Genomic DNA, 21,414 nt, shown 5'->3' with positions numbered 1-21,414 from the left:
TAATTCCTTTAGACTTCTCTCATACTGAAACATCGAGGCAATGCAATCCTCTATTCTATACTGGCAAAATCCACACAATCTCCCCCCACACACAAGCTCTGTCGGAAAAGTCTTATAAGGAACTATTGTCGGGCTTGAATATTTCATTGACTTGCAATGTGCACACTCTTTGAAAGAATTACCAAGTTCTTTAACCCACTGCCCACTGAACACCACAACAAGCTCACTAGCTTCAGTAGACTACCTGGAATCAAATTTTGTGACTTCATCCAGTTATGAAGCAACAATTCCAATCTTTGACATTTCTTCTTCCAAATCAAAGGAGGTGAGACAAAGGCCCACCTGCAGGAACTTGACACAATACATCAATCAGTCTAATATAATACTGCATTTGGTATACAGTTTTGATGGGTATTTCCATGGTCTAATTCACATTTTGCATTCCAACTTGCACATATCCCATCCAAAGAAAAACTGTTTTTATCATTGGAAGAACATTTTGCTTGAACACACAAGGACATCTCAAGATGAGAATGGATTACATTTTTCTTTTCAAGATGCGCTATTGAGAGACATGCCTGCAAAAATGTAGACTTAAACACTTGTCCAATTCTTGACCTATTTTCTTTTTTGCTTTTACAGTATTCAAAGGACTAATGATGAATAACACTTACTGGGTACTCATAAAAAATTTGATAACATGAAGCTGGACTTAGATCCCTCTTGATCTTAAAAGGGTTCATATGTCTTAAAGAAGAATGAAACTCAGAATATACAGTATGTAGATTGAGTAAATGCACCAAAATTTAATCCATCAGTGAAAGTTTGAGGAAATTCAACAATCCATTCAAAAGCTGTGGTTGTTTTGTTTTTTTATTTTTGTACCGCAATCACTGGATGAAAAGATTATATTGTGGCGTCGAGTATGGATACTGACATAAAGAGAATATTGAGAAAATTGTAGACATTTTTTGACTTTTCCAGCATAATGGAAGAGCACGTGACTTACCTTTTCAGAAAGCAGGGGAATAATATTACCCATATTAGTTTTGTCAGTAACAAGTCAAAGGAATGTGTACTTTTCATGTCAAAAATGAAATTTTGTGGAGTTCCTCTCTTTACATTTTCTTTACATTGCTGTGACATCAAGAAGTCCAGTTACAATGTAGTCTTCTCATCCAGCGCTGGTTGCACCAAACCTTTAAAAATGCATAGCTTTTGAATGGGTTGTCTGATTTTCGTCAAACTGATGCATTATTCTATTGCTGCATTCCCTACTAAATGCACAAGTAGTTGAGTCCCCCTCCCTTACCTTTTTATAACTCTCTGTATTGAGAGGTAGAAGGTCTCAAGTGCTATATAAACTATAGATCTTACCACCCTCTGGGTCCTCATTCTCCTTGTTTCCAGCATCAACGACTTTCTTGGGCTTGGCAGGGGCACTTGGCGTGCTCTTCGGTGCAGCGGGCTTGGCTTTCCTGGGTGAGGTATTCACATTGCCGGTGCTATGTGCAGGCTTTGTGGATGGTGTACTCTTTTCTCGAGTCTCCTTGGGCGAGGGCACCGTACCGTTAGTGCTGGTCTTCTCCGGTTTCTGAGGACAGCAACAAGTGATTGAAGAGATCTCTGTATTTGACGATTTGTCCCTTCAATTTTGAACTACATACACATTGTACAAAATTGGAGCTCAATCTTAGATAGGTTGTGAATACAATGTTCATCTTTTACCAAGGAACAACTAAATGTAGATTACTGAACAATGCATTTATACACAGAATAAATGTCTAGACTACTTATATTCTTCATCCACAAAAACTATTAAAAGAACCATTATCTAATCAATGCTTAACACTAGCACCGGTCTCATGGCCCCAGACCGGAAAAAATTACTGTCCTCCTTGGTCAGACTAGTAACTTTTTTAGCATTACATAGAAAAAAAAAAAAGAAAAAAAAATTGTTACAAATAAATCTTCAGGTTTGGACCAGTAAAAAAAAAAAAAAAACTGGGTTTCTAAAAATACTGGTCCAGCAGAGACAGGCTGGACCAGTAGAAACACCGGGTTTAAAAATAGTGTGCAGCCCTGCTATAATCACACATATTGTGTTGGCTAAATATTTGTTGAATGCGCAATATTTCTATGTTTTCCTTCTCTTCTTCACTTTGAAATTAAGGACTGCATGTAACTCACTCTAATGTTAGTCCCTCTGCACCTCAGAATACAATGTAGGTCAATATATAAATGGCACACGCTGCATTCATTCGCATCAGTATTCATCATACAACATTTGAATGTTGCATGGTTGAGACCATGGAGCTACCAAAAAGATAGAGTAACAACGAAGGCCACCAATATTACGTAACCCAACTACGAGCGGTCAGTTCTGACAGACTTCAAAGCACCGCACTCGCTGGGACGGCTTAACTCGTCCCGCAGGGGATACTTTGGCAAACGATGCTCCGAGCCGCAAAAATGACGTCATACTCACCGACATTGCACATACAATATAGTGCTGTATCGAGTCGAAAACTCGACTTGCAACAACATATGGCTGCGCAAAACTTTGCTGAAGACCACGCGCATGGGCATGATATCCACAGGCAAAACAGAGGAGATACCGAGTGCAGTGCACTTTGAACGAACTGAATTGGCCCATGAACAGCGAAGGTACTGTACAGTGTATTGTCGTCATGCTTTGTGACTGTGGCGAGTACATACCCTAAGAATAAAATTCTTAATAAAAATCCCTCACATTTCTCCACTTATTTCAATATCTGTCCATAAAGCTGACATTTGAAACTACAATCTTACGTAAGTGTTGACTGCGTACAATTGCGTACACTTTATCTATACCGTTGTGAATCCAGCTGTTATTTGTCTTTGTGTTTGTTCGGGACAGCGTGACGGCCATTATTGATCGTGTCGAGAGTGCAGTGTTTGTTTACATGCCGGTCGTATCATATCGTGATTTACATACTAAACGACGGTATGACATGTTAAACAATTTGTTACACTGCAGATTCACTATTTGTAGCTATAATTAATTCAGAATCATGTTAAATCGAATATGCTCGAAGTCGACGGGGCAGTTGCAGTTTGTGTAGTCCCACGCATTGACGTTCCATGGTGGAACCATGGAGCTAGGTAGCTCCATGGTAAGAACCAGTTTGCGAACGCGCTGCGGATGACGTCATTGTGCGTACGCACTGTCTCATCTGTCATCGCTCTCGCTCACGGGGGCTTAGCGAGGATTACTTTTTACGAGTCGGCTTCGAGCATCACTTCAAAAGGACCCCACCCATTGTTACTCCATCTTTTTGGTAGCTCCATGGTTGAGACTATAGACAGCGCTATTAAGGAAAGACAACACAGGATTAAGTGGGATGAAACTCATTTTTGTAGATCACATTATCTGGGCACATTCATACATAGTATGTAATTCACCTCTCAATACAGAGCTATTATCCAAAATGTTTCTCAGGTATTGTATTAAACACACACACATACACACACACCACACAAACACACACACACAAAAGCAGATTTCCAAGTCTACTAAAATTGTAATGTATACTTGGTATATTGGCTATTCCACAGCCGCGAGGTGAAAGCCCTGTATCATAAGCTACAGGCATCTCCAGATCTCAATACCAGCATGTCTAAACAGCAACAGATTACAATGTGTACAATATGTGCATTGGGACCAAATCAAGTGGGGAGAAGTATACACTACATGTTATTCATGAACTGCAGAACACTAACTCATTTAAAGATGAACAATGCATGCATTGAAATGTTGAATACAACTGAAATTGAAGCTGGATAAGTTAATTTTGATCATAATTAAAGTGGGTCTTGCCTGCTTCCATTGGTATTGAAGGTCTCTTGAGGGTGTGAATATATTCAGGGTTTCTCATCATATCTCTCTTAATACAATTAAAAAAAAAAAAATGTTCCCTGCTACATGTACATTTCAATTCATTTCACAATTGTGTGTATCATCTACCATGCACTGGTTTCAATTTTTGATCGGCACCTAGTGCAATGCCTCGATTATGGAGCTGCTTCAATGAAAGCCTTCTAAATTCAGAAGGAATGTCTGTCTCGCTACCTGCCCTGACAACTGACTGCCAGTGGCCAGGCAAAGTGCAAAATTTTCCACATCATGGTCAAAATGACTTCTTCTTTCTTAAAATATTGAGCAAATTATATCAAATGCACCCAGAATGGCAGATGTTTTATCATGATCACAACACAGACTAAGAAAGTAAGGTGGTATTTTAAAGTTTCATATATTTTCACTGACTGAACACTAGATGGAGGTGACGATAATGTCATTTCTTCACAGCTCTCTCATAGGTTCGCACACAAATTTTGTATCAATTATCAAAATAATATCTTTGGTCAACGATTGGCAGTTGCTACCTCTTTAATACCCATTAATTAAAGAGGAAATCCACCCAAAAAATATACTCAAAAGAAAGTGAAAAATATTCCAGACAGAAGTTGAAAAAACTGAAAGAAAAAAAAAATCAGATAAGAAATAAGGAAAAAATGACATTTTGCAATTTCATTTTTAAAATATTTCTCGAGCAGTTTATGAATTTTCAAATCAGCGAGTTGATGATGTCATGCTCACAATTTCTTTTTCATTTTGTATACAGTTGACAAAAATCTCATATTTCTGCCATATAAAACCATCCAAAATAAATAAGAAGAATTTATGTTAACTCTGATATATCTTGGTAAGGAAACATACTTTCACTTGTTTTTTTAGCTAAAAATAACATTCTCCCCCAAATTTCATAACTAAAAATACATCCAAAATTGTGAGGGTATGACATCACCATGATAATAGTTTTGAAGTGGTGACTGAACAAGAGGCAGATTTATCTGTCTACTAATAGTATGTGCTGTGTAATGAAAGGTCTAGCAATGAAAGATTTCTAGATCTACATATGTACCACCTCCCTGGATCTACACAGTACATACGGAGGAGACCTTGTCTAGACTTGGCAATCCAGGGGTTGAGGGGCTATGCAGTGTGTTGACCTTATTTGATAGTTCAGGTTACAGAAATGTATTCTGACATGTTTCTGCTTTTCAATGATGCCACTAGGAAAAAAAAAAGTTTGGACATCAAATAATGAAATTATTGCAATAAATACTGCCAGATGCCAACAGAAATCGCACTGTTACCCTGTAGTTACCAATTCGCTACTCGCTACTCCCCGAAATGAATGCCCGTACGCCTAGCATACGCACATCATCTGCTGAAAATAGCCAGCTACTCTGATGGAAAGCTGGCATGTGCTTTTGGGTCCAGTTGTGAAAACTTCAAAAAACCAGATGCAAGTCCCCTAAATCGTACACAACTTTGCGTTTAAACACAAGTCCGCTACAGAGAGGAATTGCATTTGCTATCATACACAAATATCAAATGCAGCTTTGCATTTGACTTTGATCAAATACAAAGTTGCTGCCGACACTTGTGTTTACTGTGAAGTTGCATTTAATCTCATGTCAAGTTTCTAGCAACAGGGCCAATAACAGTAAGTGAAAAATGTCAGAAGACAGCTGTATAACTCTTGTTACCCAAAATATCAATCAGATTCTAACATCAATGACCGTATAGTCGCCACTTGAATGTATTTCCTATGCACTCCCGGGTTGGCGAACAAACGATAGGCTCTGAATTAGTTCGCCGCCCATAGCATGCCATGTATTTAAATGTACATGTATTAGCGCATGTTATACACACACTTCAATGTAGGATGCATTGTGCATCATCGCGTTTGAAAAACTTTGTTAATTTGCCACCTGAAATCCATTCGAAATCAAAAACATTCTCACATTAAAAACATTTTTTTTTTCACGTTACATACATGTAGATTCTATGGTAAAATACATTTGGATTAGACTCTAACAATAACATTACAATTATTTGTGTTTTTATGGAGGAAAAATGTGAATTAGGAATGTCTTTTTTGAGCGTGATGAAAATCCGTCGCCCCAGCTATAGTAATCTACGATCGCGGCGCGCATTTATTATGCGATGTGAATGTCTGGCGACTTTAGGTAGTGGCGACTTGTGAATGGTAATCGACGTTAGACTTAGTTAGAGTCATTTTGCCCGCTGAGGTCAAACTTGTGTCAGTTGTGATTTTATGCAGCTGTCATTTGTATGACGCACCTCTTGACCCCCGGGATAGGTGCGTCAAAGTACCAATGTGCGTCATACCTTTTAGGTACCATGACGTACCCTCCGTCACAAAAAGTGACCCACCTCTATGAGACATTGACGCATTAACCAGTCAAAATGGTGACGCACCTCTTCGTGAAAATGACTGACTCTTGACGCACATGTTATTCGCAGTACGTGCCAGACTGGAATGCTGCAGAGCTCTGTGTGCGCTCACGGAATTCGCTGCCTGCGAACTGTGTACACCGAACGGAACTTCGCCCGCGTGAATCCCTGTCGCCTACGGACCCTGGATGTTTACTTCGATCGCCGTGGTACTGTATCCCCATGTTGTGGGCGGCTGGGGAGCGTTAGTATACAGTAGTAGCTTAGCTGCACACTGTAGCCAGCTGCCACTACACTCCAGTACCCTGTTTCGATTCGAATCGGGGTAGAAGCGTTCCGTTGTGCAATGTCTGCTTCTTTTTCTCTTCTTCTTCATCCGCTTAATTGTCCCTTGCCTCCCAAGTATGAAATGATTTTTAGAGTGTTGTGTGTGTTTTTTGTAACGTTATTGCATCATTTTTCTGCAAGGAAGAGGTGAGTTTCTGTTCGTGTATTGATGTGCACTGCAGTATGTGCAGGTGAAAAGCGTTCGAACTGTCTTTCCCGAGTATCGTGGAAGCTCGATGTATTTCTCGGCCTATCAAAGGAGATCTCATACAACAGAATACTTATAACAAACTATTTTCCGGTCAAAATGAATTGATTTCCTTTGTTTTGTATCGTTTATTGACTTGATCCTAAGGATCTTGTCGCAATACCGAGTTTCCAATGTGTATTTATTTTCACCTTATTTTCGCGTAGCTTTCGGTGCTGTAAACTGTTGCTAGGGCCTAAGCCTACTACTAAACTTAGCGTTCTCCACTGTCGTTTCTCACACATCGTTTGGTACGATTTCTTCCATTTTATATCACTTTATCCGTTCCCTTTATACTTTGAAGTATTTGACGTAATTCTTTCAAGTGTCTCGCACTGCTATTTTCGTAACGGCGATTTCTCCGCTTTGCTGCAATACTTTTTCGAATCGAAGCGACGAAGTTTGATACCAGCCGCTGTAGTGTGCCGTGTGTTGTCTTTTCTAAATATTTGTGTTGTTGGGAGGTGTTGATACTTTGTATTTGTTATTTATTTTTTTTAATGTTGATAGGAAAAGGCTAAAATGGTCTTAGTGATGTCTGATGGTGATGATGATAGCTATGCTGGTGTAAAAAGGCGGCTTACTGTGAATGCTGAGCGTACGTGCCGTTCGTTCCATTTTACTTTCCCTCTTATTCTTCTTTCCCCCTTACTCTTCTTTTCCTTTCCAAGAATGATAAAAAAAAAGAAATTACATACACCTCACAACAAAATAGAACCACGTGCTACCAACCTTCGTAAAGTTAAATCTAAATGTTCAATATCAGCAAAGAATAAGGGGAAAGCACGAATGACAATAAATTAGAGCGAAGAGATTGTTTTACATGCAGTCTCTTCGGCTCGAAGAAACTTGACACCCCACCCCTCTCCCCTTGTGGAAATTTCCACAAAAGCATGTGCCACACCCAGGTGCGTGCCAGACGGAAGAATGCGCGCACTGGAATAAACAGCGTGTAAATATCATGGAAATATCGATCGAAGAACCAGCTCATTAATTGAATTAAAGGAATCATTGCAAAGATATCGTGATTCTATAGCCTTTCTTTTGGCGCATAGTAGGAAACATCAAACAGTCGAATATAATGTACTTGATCGAATATCTTATGTTCCCTGAACAATAAAAAAAAGATCGATTGATCAGTCAATTAAAAATGCAACTGAGCCAGAAATACTTAAAAGGTCTCGTATGCCCAGAGAAATTCACTACGAGTAGGTTCATCGGAGATGCAGTCATCACCTGGTTAGACAACAAAATCATGACAATTAATTTCAGTTCACGCTCATGATAACTGCTTATTACTTATCAAAGTTTTGGCTATCAACATTCGTTCGTAGGTGTTTTTTGTTTGTTTTGTATGTTTTTCCTCGTGAAAGACATAATGATTTCTTCGTATCGAACGTAGACTGCATGTTTACCGTTTATCCAAACAGTAGGCGCCTAGGCGTACTTTCTGAATATATTCAGAAATTTCTATCAACATTTTAAATATATTACAAGACTCCCAAATACCAGTTGAAAAAAATTAAGAAATCGAATTTTTTAGATATGAACAACAACAACAACAAAAAAAAAAATGCGTAGGAAAAAACCACTTCAACCTCGAATGACTTCGAATTTCTCTAAACCGTTCCCTAGTTCATGGACATCCCATAGAAACGCGTGTTTTGATATACACGTTGCTATGGCAAACTATCTAGTTTCGCGAAACTACGGCCTGGCCACAGTAATTTTTTCCGTAACCTCCCGCCTCCCCTTCCCCGATTCGAAAACAGCTTGATTGAAGCCCCTGTCTATTTAAACACGAACCTTATTAAACCCAAGTTAGGTACATGGTTTATATGGCTAGTGTTTAAATAGAATTTACTATTTTAAGTTAATGCAGGTTTTAATAGACTCTCAGTAATGTTAGTTCCATAATCGTTTGTATGTGTTTTGGGGCCTGGCCTCTGCCATGCCTCGCCTTCTGTATACGTAAGTACGCGTGTACTGTACATGTACCACATGGTCGACATCACGCACGTGGTTTTGCTGCAGGTTCCACGGTCGACGGTCGATGCTACACTACAGTGAATGCGATTGAAGGATAGCGAGCTTCGCGATGCCGCGGGCTGTATGTGATGATTTTAATCACAAATCGTGTTTGGTAGTGTGGTTTTGGAGCAAATTTGTACTCAAACTTTCTGAAAAGACCTTTAGTCTGACATCAGATAGAAAAAGAAGACATACGAGAATGAAGTGAGTATCAGTATGTTATAATAAAACTGATTGAAAATTGTGTCATTTTCGCGTTTCCAGGAGCCGGTGACTCGCGATCGCGAGTTTGTTTTATTCTGTTACGGAGGGATACCATGCCCCATGCAAGAAGCCTCGCAAAATTACATGACGGTCCCATTAACGAACCTTTTGACACACTCTGGTTAAATGACCGACTATGACGCACATAATGGGTCAGTATTGTGACGGACATTTTGCTCCCGTGACGGCACCACGCGTCATCAAATTGGTGGTACTTGACGCGACCATGACGCACATTTCCCGGGGGTCAAGAGGTGCGTCATACAAATGACAGCTGCATTATGGCCTCCAAACTCACTATCTAACGTTAGTTTCCAGGCCATGTAGATTACCCCCTCGGCCTAGCTAGGTCACTGTGCTGCTTGGCACAGTTAGTCATCGAGTCATAATACATTGTAAACTTTTAGTTTATTTGATTAAGAAATAAAATTCCTTTTCTAGCCATGCTAATTGCTAGCGTAGAATGTAGCCTATACATTAATCACTGTCAGACAATAACTAACCATGTTAACGTTAGACTAGGCACTGCGTCTGTGACCTACCTTAAATCGCAGGGCCTAAAAACACACGTGTGTAGCTACTGTACTGGACTAACGTTAGACTCTCGTACGATTTATTACACTAAACAAGGAGACATTCTAATTAATTAGGACTCTACGTCTCTGCCCCAGTGACATCAAAGTTGAATCCATACCGTGTTCACGCGTTTTCTGCTGCGCCTGGATTTCTTGTCGCTGGGATCATCGTCGAAATCAAAGCTTGGTGGTTGAGGACTCGTCATACGAAAACCAAACATGAACACAAGACAGACGAGAACAATCACAGCTAAAACCGGAATGGTGATGTGTGGTGGTACCATGTTCTGGACATCCATGTCTATTGGTCAGACGTCACCTGGAAATGCAGAATGTTGTTGTCATTTAGGAGTTTTTAAGACTTTTCAAGGACACCAGCTGTTTCACTAAACAATATCTGCCAGTTGAGTATGTAGCTGTCGAGCTGTCCAGCCAGCTAGCTATTGTCGGAACATGTTGTTACCAGATCGTCTATTTCAGCAAAACATGAATGGCCGATCTGCTGCACACGTATACGTATGAAATGACGCACAACTTAGAATTACGTCAGTCGTTTTATGTAATTCTTGCAATAGTATTCTCAGGTTGATTCACTGCATATGTATAAAGATGTTATTTTCATTCCTATAATAAGTGAACTGACATTTATACAGTTGAAACAATGCATTATATTGATATGAAGACATTATTAAGTTCGTTGCATGATAGGAGAACGTCTATATAAACCCACCAATAACATCCGCATCCTTTGGATAGACTATTTTCGAGCCACCTCTGTTGTGTTCCTCAGCTCAGCTAGCTACCGGATACTTGTAGTCTAAAAAATAGTCTCCCTCATTGAAACACTCGTGATAATACGGTTACAGTTCGTTATTCCGAAGGTTCGTTAATCCGAAAGTGTGATAAGGTTTGTTATTCCGAAGGTTCATTAATCCGAAAATGAAATAAGGTTCGTTATTCCGAAGGTTTGTTAATCCGAAAATAAAACAAAGCTCGTTATTCCGAAGGTTCGTTCCGCACCCTTCGGATGAACGAACCTTCGGAATTGTGAACCCTATTTCATTTTCGGAAGAACGAACCTTCGGAATAACGAGCCCTATTTCATTTTCGGATAAACGAGCCTTCGGAATAGCGATTCCTATTTCATTTTCGGATTAGCGAACTTTCGGAATAACGAACCTTTGGAATAACGCCATAAAATAATGTTTGGATTAACGAACCTATCAGGGAATTTGTGTGTTTCGGATTAACGAACCGTCGGAATAATGAACCTTCGGAATAACGAACAGCACCCGATAAGACATTATGTATTCGTATCATTGATCGATACAACATCTTTGATTAGAAGTTTGATACCAGAGGCAAATCCGGGGGGGGGGGGGGGGGGCGCAACGGGCGCGCGCCCCCTCTTTAAAAAAACAGGGGGGGGGTGCGTCCACCTTTCGAGGCGCCTCCCCTTTACGGAATTCCTGGATCCACCCCTGAATACAACAGTTTTGCGATAAGATGAGCATGAGACCCATCTGTTTTAAAAGTATGATAAAGTGAAACTCTGAATGGAACGCTGCCATGACACAATAGTTATAATCATAAAATAATGATAATAATAATGATAATCATCATCATCATCATCATCATCATCATCATCATCATCATCTTTGCGTGCTGTAGTCCATGAAACCAGTGGGAGTGAAGTCACTTCCTGCAGGAAAACGTAACAAATCTCTGTGTTTGAACAGTGGTCCAACTTTTTCCCAGGGTGTTTGATTGCTTTGTTTTTCTTTATACATTACAACAGACACGCTCATGCTTCGTTTGACACACGCCAAGACGCGAGGAATTGAAACAATTTTAACAGACAAACAATGATCTTGTACCAGTATATCACTGGAAAAAAAAAAATGTATTTGGCACGAAACGTGACTCTTGTGTATTGTATGCTCTAATGTTTTGCCGCATTGCATACATTAATTTGATATTTGACCTTACAGTACTCTCTGGTATGTTGGTAATGGGGGGGGGGGAGGCTACATGTACGTTTCTGATTTCATATGTTATTGGATTTTTGCACTTCATGCAGCACTTAATGACTAATACAAAGAGAAAAGTTTCTTTTTTCCCACTACAGAGTAATCTTTTCATTAAATTAAAAATTTATCAATAGTGAATTCTAACTCTGACTGGTATTACGAAGTCTAACAATCAGCTGAGCATATAAGAAGATCATGTAGCTGCTGTTCCATTTCAATTTTGTTCTTTTCCCTATTGACATCTGTCTATTATTGGGTAATTATCGTTTTGTCCCTGCTGATTGACGCAATATAAGCAAGAAAACAAAAAGAGGAATGTCATCAAACAGACATGAAAGCGTTCATGGACGAACATCACTGTGTTAAAATTATTCAACTACTAGCAGTATCCCTTATACAGCTAGCTCATAAAAGTTAAACGTATCTCAGGCCTACGCAGTGACCACTATGGATCAATCCATGAGATGACTCCCGTCCAGTCCTGGGCCGGGACGGAAAGTTTTATTTCGTTATTTCAAAATCGACATTTCGTTAAGTCGTTTGAACAGTAAAACTTATAATACCAGACTCAATATAAAGGTGATCATTAATTTGGGGACTATAGAATTTTTACTTCGTTGTAACAAGAAACCGTGCTGCTCGTTTTAAGTGCCGCTGTATATAGTATTTTAGACCTTCCTATAAATACATTTTCTGCAAGATTGTTGTTCTCTCCTAAATGTATTCTAGTCCTCCTCCTAATCCCCGGAGACTCCTGCTTTCCTCTTCCCAACCCTCCTCCTCCGCACTTTCTCATCCTTATTATTCTCCTTATCCTCCTCTTCTCTTCATTTCCTCCCAATCATTCTACTCCTCTCCTCTTCTTCTCAGGCCTTTACTTCCTCCTTTTTCATTCTCCTTCTCCGCACCTCCTCCTCTTCACGCTTTATCTCATCATTCTCCTGTAACATTAAATTTCTCCCTCTCCTCCTTTCTCGATCCTCCTCCCCTCTTCCTCCGACCTCCTCCTTCTCCAACTCTTCACCCTCCTCCTCCTCCTCCTCCTCTTCCTCCTCTTCTTCTTCCTCCTCCTCCTCCTGAGTCCTCCTCATCCCCCATCTCCTCCCCCTCCTCCTCCTCCTCTTCCTCCTCTTCTTCTTCCTCCTCTTCCTCCTGAGTCCTCCTCATCCCCCATCTCCTCCCCCTCCTCCTCCTCCTCTTCCTCCTCTTCTTCTTCCTCCTCTTCCTCCTGAGTCCTCCTCATCCCCCATCTCCTCCCCTTCCTCCTCCTCTCTTCCTCCTCCTCCTCGGCATGCTCCTCCAAAATTGCCGAGATTTCTGAACTCCCTTTTGCTGGCTTTTTGCAGGATTTTTATGCCTTGAAAACCAGTTGTTATCACACCCAAACCCTTTGTCGGACGAGGAAATAATGTACGATTCTTTCGGACCATATCACGCCCAGCTTCCCCGATTCCAGATTCTGAATTTGAAGGAAGCAACGCATTGCCCACACAAATTAGTTAGGGCGCCCTCAGTAGTTGTATACAGCACAACTTCAACAAAAAGATCCTCTTTCATATTGATGTGCGAATTATATTCATGCTTCCACTCCAAGAAAGAGTAAAATCGGGGAGGCCCGGAGAAGGGCCACCTTCTGTGTGAAATCAAGCAAAACGTATAGTCGACACTGTATTGATATCGGATATAAGATAAGTTGAACATTTTTTTTTGTTTGTTTTTACTTCAGAAGTTATCAAAGTAAAAAAAAAAATAAGCAAAGTAGGAAGATTAATAACTTATGCTTTCACATAAATCACGAAGAATTCTGATATTGTATCATTCACATCAGCGAGTTGTCCTGAAATAACCTACTATGATAAAAGCTTTGTTGAATTATGTCATATTGCCTGGTATTTAAAACGATATAAAATTATTATTCTCGTCTTCAGACTCAAATAATTCTTGAAAGGTGGTGACGTCACCCCATAGTTTAGTAAAATTCTTTAAATATCCAACACCACAGCTGCGTGAAACGTGTGAAATTTTGAAATTCAGTAACACTTTTAAACATTTGGGTTCTGTTTTTGTTGAGGGAGGGGGAGGGGTTTCCCCACCCCACGTTAAGGAGCTTTATCTTTCATAACCCATTTTATTTACGTGTAAGTATAGAGCTATCTCGTGCATACTAAAAGTATAATGTTTTTGACCTATCATTGGCTCAAAACGTGACTTTTTTATGTTCAGAAATCCATGTGTTTTTGTGCTTTCTTTGTTTGCTTGTTATTGCTTGTTTTTTAGGCGTGAGTGTGAGGCGTATATGAGGCTGAGAAAAATTCATGAGGCGTGGAGTCTCACTCCTAATGCGTTAGACTTGATAGGTCGGAAAACTTTCAATCCCATCGACGCAGAAATTCACTATAATAATAATAATTATTATGATTATATTGAGGATTTTTTCTTAATATTCAAACATGCACTTTGCATTGTGAAAAGTATACATGCGTCTATGTCTATGTTCTGATATTCTGATTATGTCCCTTCGATTATATGAACCATGATTTCAATGCACAATACTAGAGATTTCTCTGGCTATGTATAGCACAAATCATGATTGCACACCTCCATATCATTCTTTACAAGCAAGGTAAGTCTCACGTTTTTTGCAACAAAATTTCCAGCTGAGAACTTCCAATATTTCTCGGCTTGTTTTCTTGTTTTTTTTTTCTTTTAAAAGACTTCTCTCATTTCAATTCTGAATTCATTCACCTTTTTATATATATATATATATATTGCTGATTATTGTATTTCATTTGCTCTGATAAGTTATTGTATTTGAATATTGGATCATGTACTGTTCATGCTGGTTATGTAAGAGCGCCATGAACCTCATTCTTGAGGGACTTCAGCGCATTATAAGTGGCCACTATTATTATTATCATTATTATTATTATTATTATCATTATTATTATTATCATTATTATTATCATCATTATTATTATTATTATTATTACTATTATTATTATTATCATTATCATTGTTATTATCATCATTATCCAGCAATATAATTCACTGCATTTTTCTTACAAACATAAAGTCTTCTTTCTTACAAATAGAATAAAAAAAAATAATGTTGCAAAGTATGACCATATATGCCTCCTGTTCAGCTTAGATAAATCTACATTTTATAGTGTAATATTTGTCACCTCCGTTTGAATTTTAGCTTTAGTTTCTTTTTTCATTTGCATTCCTCCCATACTTGTATTAGATTATAGGACCTATTAGCAGTCAGTATATTATGAAGCCAGACATAGAAAAAGATAATCTACAGCACAATCATTGATGTAATGCAGGTATGATTATGTCATGCATTTGATTATATAATATTCATAGATAACAGTCCGTGAAGGAATCCTTTTGGTATACGGAGTACATCGTACTAGCATGGAGCTATTGCTCCTTGGTAGCATGAAGCCCATGGTGTATTGTGTGTTTTGTACTCTATCATTGATAGTTTTTCATGTACTAAGTGTATTTTGCCAGAGAGGTGAGGTATCACTGCCCTGGTTTTGCCAAGGGCACTGCTATGGGCGTGTGGGTGTGTGTTGAGGAGGTGTACTAAACAAATCTCTGCAGTGACCGTTGTGTGTGTCACAATCTGTGTGTGTGTAGTGTGTGTGTGTGTGTGTGTATGAGTAGATGGATTTTGGGCACACATTGCCCTTCACTAGTCTCCCCGGCGAGCGACTACAGCCAATCGCGAAGCCGACTTTGTTTTGCTTTGTTGTTGTTGTTTCCTTGTATTTCACTCGAAAGTTTACCGAAGTGACTGAACACTATGCACACACCGGCCCTAGACAGCTAGCCGAGCCGCCCCCGTAAGTCTCGATACGATCCGCTTGCTTGGCTAGGCTTGCTTGTGCGCGGCTGCTAGGCTGCTGGCATTGGCATCATAAAAGTTACGACTGACGTGAGGAGGAGGACGCGAAAATGGCGCTGGAGCTGTCTTTGACGCTCCTTTTCGCGGCTTTATGCTGCGTTTCCGCGACAGGCCATGAAAACGAGACATTTGTATTGAATCCTCCATATTTTAACATTGCCCGTGGCCGCAAAATCGAATCGACGGCTACCTGCGGCGAGGGCTTTTCAACCCCCGGAGAACAAGGCGAACTCTACTGCAAACTGACTGGTAACACGGCCGACATCTACCGACCTGGAGAAGCTGTCATCATTCAGGGCCAGTACTGTGACAACTGTGACCCCAACGATCCGGCGAAGGCACACCCTATCGAGTACGCCATCGACGGAACGGAAAAATGGTGGCAGAGTCCTCCACTGTCGCGCGGGATGAACTTCAACGAAGTCAATGTCACCATCAATTTGGGCCAGGTGAGGCTGAGATAGAATACAAGAAGCGAGGCAAAATTAGCCCCACTGGAGTCTAACAAAGTTACACAGATTTAAAACGAGGGTCTAAAAGTCAAAAGAATAGGACCCCAAGTAGGGCGTGGAAGCTGTTAACAGAGTGTGAAATACTGTTTATTACTTTTATAGCATTCAATTTCAACCTTTGAAGTTTACCTAAAGTTAGTCTCAATTTATTTTCACATACTTTTCAACCATGATTCGAGGAAAATTATGGTTTATAAAATGCTGAAGATAGTAACTTTGTTGACCGAAAGATCGGTCTGTATCTGGTCGTCGGGGAAATGTACCGTGGAGACTGCGTCTGGCTACGGAGGAGAGCGATAACGTCCAAAAAAATAAAATGAAAATAAAAGACTCCTCCGGACAGACTTTCTGTCTGGTAACTTTGTTGATGAAGTAAGACAAAAAACGGCGATCATGACAACACTGTAAATTAATTACTTTCAATAGCTTCAAAGCCAAAGAACAGGCATTCTTGTACCAAAAATAAAAGAAAAAAAAAAAGGCTGCTTGTACAAAACAAGGCCCTCACACCCGTGTGGGGGGGGGGGGGGGGGAAGGGGTACATGGAACTGTACATGGACATGTACTTGTAGCCATTTTTTGGCCTTGCTGTATTGATGGAGCAGATTTCGAAGTAAGAAGAGGTCTGTTGGTATTAACCTGTTGTGAATGTCGATAGTTGATGATGTGGAGGTGATGATATTGATATGATGATGATGATGATGATGCATGGTGATGATGATAATGACGACAGCATGGGCATGGAATGATGAATTAAATGATGTGAGACAAACATTTCATTCCCTTGCAAACAAAATAATTATGAGTGGTACGGTATGCTGGGTATGAGGAATTTCAGAATAATGCCATAAATGTTTGGCTTAAGAAACTTTTCATTTTTTTTTTTCAATTTTTGGATATTACCATAACAAAACTCTAGGTTTAGGAAATTTGTGTGTTTTGGAAAAATGAACCATTGCCATAACAAGCCTTGTTTCATTTTCGGATTAACGAACCCTTTGGAGTAATGTGCATCACCCGTATGATACAAATTTGTACATATGTATTGTTGTAAATTGCTACTTTGCCAACTGAATGTTTTGAAATATTAGTTTCCAGCCATTGTTGAATGTCATTTTGTGCTGCCTATAGATGAGCAAACATAACAACAAACAAACAACCTTTGACAAATGCTCTTTTACCTAGGGCAGAACAGCTAAGCCTCCCTACAGTAGCTCTGCAGGAGGCTCCCTGAAAAAAAAGAAAAAAAAATCTCTCCATGTTCTCACAAGAAAAGAGGTTCTACCTGATTTTGGAATAATTTAGATGCATACAGTTGTATTTTACACACAAGTTTAAACAATTGTAGGAAACTGGCATCTCCCTCATTATTCTGTGGAATCTTCCGTATTTTAACCTGTTAGAGGACGAGTCCCAAGTACATTGTATACTCGGGCAGGTGTCTGTGGGAAATGCGTGTTGTAGCAATATCGAACCGTCCTCGACGGGTTAATACTGTTTGAGTGTTGGGAGCCCTGGCCTGGATTACCATGTAGGTTACAGCACAGCAGAATTGTTGGATTCCACTAATATTCTTGTCAGGACTGCGCCATTTTCACCTTACATCAGTGACCGTCCATCCTCTTCACATGTAAATTTGCCAGAAAAGAAAAAAAAAATCCTCTTTTACAGAATCTCTGGAAGTGGATATCCCACTGCCCTGTCTCTTTGTTCCCAGCATTCCAAGCAAAACAAGTTGGATATAGGCTCCAATGCATTCTCATTGTCTGGGGATTTCTTCCCCTGGTGAATTTGTAAAGAGGAGACCCCTTTTAATCCTACCCAGTAGAGATAGACAGAGTGAGTGGTCAATAAGAGGCCAGATTCCTCTTACAAAACAGGGTTGTGGGGTAAACTCGTACATTTTGGGAACAACCCCCCCCCCCCATTTGTGGAAACTCCAACGAAGAAAGAAAAAAAGAATGGCTCAAAGTTTTTGGGTGTCCTTCAGTAGACAGCAAATAGAGAAAAATGACTCAATTTTATACCACATTATCATTAATAACAAAGTATTGTCTTCCCTACATGAAAGAAAGCCACATCTAGATGTTTGGAATAGAGTTTAAAGTTCTTCACTATTGTAAAACTCTGTCAGTTATGCCAAAGAGACTTTTGTTTTGACAAACTCTTCAAAATCCTTCAGGCAAAGAAATTGCTTTGTTATGGTGTCCATCAGGATTTTATTTTAATACATCAGAATGGCAAAAAGAGTGAAATACACAAGAAATGTTATAAACTTTGGAACCAATAGAACTACAATTTATTTTTTGTTGAATATTGAGATGTTGTTTAGTCTGCACTTTTCCCCATAAAAGGATATTAGAATTGTTGTCTGTGACATAACAACACTAAAGGTAATTTATATATTCACAAATAGGAAGGGGTTTTGCAGTACAGAAGAAACTAATGGCCAGATTTCTCATCGTTGGTTTCCTGTGAAATCTCTATGAGTCCCACGTACCAACGCGAATGACAGACAGACACTAAAACTTGTCGCGTCGGCAAGGAAGGAAGAAGGCCAGACCAAAACAATAGAAACCAACTTCTTTCACCGATACCTGGCAATAGCGGCTGGGTTTTATTTTGATAGTGCTTTGACTCCCCAACAGTGTTCACAATATGTTTTGTTTTTCCTGTGATTTGTTCAATGACAAGAGAAGTCAGACCTGCTACTGAAATTAAGATAAAAAAGAGGAAATTAATATGAGAGAAAGAGCTGAGGGAGTGAGAGAAATCCAAAACAAAAGGAAATGCCAAATGTACTAGGACAGAGCAAACAGCAGCAAAATTGTACAATTTAGCACAGAGAGAAGGAGAAAAAAAATGATTACTGGTAGGTGGGCAGTACTACACAGTCAGGTTGCCAATGTTGAATCGTAAGGGTGGAGAAAATCATTTGACGTACTGTAGATAGTATACATGTACGTGGAGGCCCTAATGTGAATTTCAACTTTACAACTTACAAGAGAGAACTAACTCATTTTTATCCATCTAGGGTAGAATTTTATTCAAATAGACTTAGCCAATTTTTTGACTTGTGCCAGCTTGACTGTTTTTCACTGAAGTTCTCTTTGTCTTGACCATGTTTTGAAAAGCTCATCATGACAAATGTATTATGAATATCAACAAATTTTAAAATTTTCATTCTTCATTTATGAATGAACAAGAAAAAGAAGAATAGAAACATAAGGCACTGAAAACATAAATTACAGTATAGGCCCCTATTCATAACTAGGGAGGTACAAAAGTAGGCCTACACTGTAGGATGTTCCACCTCCCTGGCATTTTATAACAATGTTGACATGAGGCCATAGAATTTATAAGCCTATTTTTTTCTAGTAAATGATCCTGCACTGTATGTTCAACTTACTTTCGTAACTTTGGTAAAAATCAAACATACTGTAAGAGAAGAATTTTTGTCAAAATCAGGCAGATCGAATGAAAGGGTTGTGGGGTACTGAAGTTTTCACAGAACATTGCATAATGGTACATGATTGCAAATAAGATAGGCTAATGAACGATGTCGTCGCCGCACACATCTCCTATTGACCTGCATACAAATCTTAGCTGTATTTTCTATGTTGAAATGAAATGAAAAGAATAGACTTTGTATCTTTTGCATAAAATTGTTGCATTATAATAGCTTTCAAAATGGAGGTTGTTTGTGTTTTATGTGTTACATGTACATGTATGTATGTGGGGGTGTATCAGTCACAAAATCTGTGATCAACAACATGATTTTTATATTTTTCCGTATGAAGTGATTTGAGAAAAGTGAAACAATGATATCATCTCATTTATTTAGTTTTGTATGAGACCAATGATATTTTTTTAGTTTCTTTATTATTGTTTGATAAAAACATGAAAAAGCTTAATATTTTTAAGATTTTCTTAATTATCACCCAGTTCTGATGCAAAGCATAAACTTTTCTGTCTGTGTGACTTTATTCTTAATTCAATTTCAGCTTGAACGAGAAATGACATGTAGCACACTTCAACATAAACAGAGGATACAGAGTAGACTCACTCCTACATTGTAGCTTGTGTACGACATTTTCCTGCCTTTTGACCTGTAGTCTGTAGAGACATCGCTTCCACCTATAACTTTGGCATCCACAATACTCCCTCACCCACCCTTGTCAGTGTATTGTGTACTGAGATTGAAACTTTTGTAACACATGCTCTGTGAGCTCCAACCCAAGAGAAGCAGGTTATAAATCCAATGATTCATCTTTGGTAACAAACCCTTTGTCACGCCAACAAAAAGCCTGCTAGTCTTCGAATCCAGGCTGTGTTGTCTTTTCCCAAGGGAAAGGCAGGAAGTGTTAAATTGGGAACTTTGGTTTTGACCAGATGTACCCCTCCTGCAGAGAGTGAGATTTAATGTGCCTGCGTGTGTGTGTCATGCCTCTGGAGATTTTAACAGTAAAAAGTGCTTTGTGCATTCATTAAGACAGTCAGGGATAGATTTTTTTTTTTTTTTTTTTTTTTTTTTTTGGGGGGGGGGGGTAGGGGAGTTTGGCTCTTTAACCAAGCTGGACTAGTCACTTGCTGTTGTCAGTTTATACTTCTGTGTATTCTTTTGTTTTGTTTCATTTTTGTAGAGTTAGGGAGGTAGGAAAGGTTTAGTGTCATTTATGACGTTATGAAACTGGTTGATTGCAAGTTTGGTGGATGTAAGATTGTGACAACTTGTCATCAGAAAAGACAGCTTTCAAGACACAGTTCAGAAAGTTGTTTGGTACTGATAATTCATAGTTTCATATATTTATACTTTAAACCACCACTCTCTTTTATGCAATGAACTGCAGCATGTATTCAGTGGGCAATCAGACTAGGCATCACTCATTATTTTTAAAGGGTCTGTACCTGATAGACTAATTTTAAGCCTGTGGTTAGCCTCACTGAAACAGGTTTTGAACTCGTCATACAAAAAGTGCAGGTTTTTATGACAGCAGGTAATCATGTCATAGTTGCCTCCTGTACAATGTACAGAGAGTTTGGGTCTGTTTGGGTCCCATATTGGCTGACAGACTTCCTGTGTGCTCAAGGATGACCTGTTTGTGGCTAGTCTCGGCCATCTCAGTAATGAGGAAATTTGTTTCGTAAAATTTGTTTGATTGTAAAACCTGTGGTGTGAGAATGAGATAGACTAGGAACTAAAAA

General features: G+C 39.3%; 2 protein-coding genes across 2 annotated transcripts in view; one reads left to right on the top strand and one right to left on the bottom strand.

The window, feature by feature from the left end:
• The window catches only part of LOC140233745 (uncharacterized), a 38,282-nt gene extending 28,067 nt beyond the window's left edge, over positions 1–10,215 (bottom strand). Inside the window, exons 1-2 of the mRNA XM_072313846.1 lie at positions 9,871–10,215; positions 1,378–1,594 (exon numbers count right to left, since the gene is read on the bottom strand). Of these exons, the coding sequence (XP_072169947.1) occupies positions 1,378–1,594; positions 9,871–10,050 (397 nt within the window). The 5' untranslated portion in view covers positions 10,051–10,215. The remainder of the gene's footprint in view (positions 1–1,377; positions 1,595–9,870) is intronic.
• Positions 10,216–15,715: 5,500 nt separating this feature from the next.
• LOC140234188 (laminin subunit alpha-5-like) overlaps positions 15,716–21,414 on the top strand; it is a 128,540-nt gene continuing 122,841 nt past the window's right edge. The window contains exon 1 of the mRNA XM_072314256.1: positions 15,716–16,146. Coding sequence (XP_072170357.1) covers positions 15,748–16,146 — 399 coding nt within the window. The 5' untranslated portion in view covers positions 15,716–15,747. The remainder of the gene's footprint in view (positions 16,147–21,414) is intronic.

The sequence above is a fragment of the Diadema setosum genome, chromosome 10, assembly GCF_964275005.1.
Source record: "Diadema setosum chromosome 10, eeDiaSeto1, whole genome shotgun sequence".
NCBI classification, from domain to species: Eukaryota; Metazoa; Echinodermata; class Echinoidea; order Diadematoida; family Diadematidae; genus Diadema; species Diadema setosum.
The sequence above is the reverse complement of the archived record's forward strand: the minus strand, read 5'-3'. Positions and strand labels throughout refer to the sequence as shown.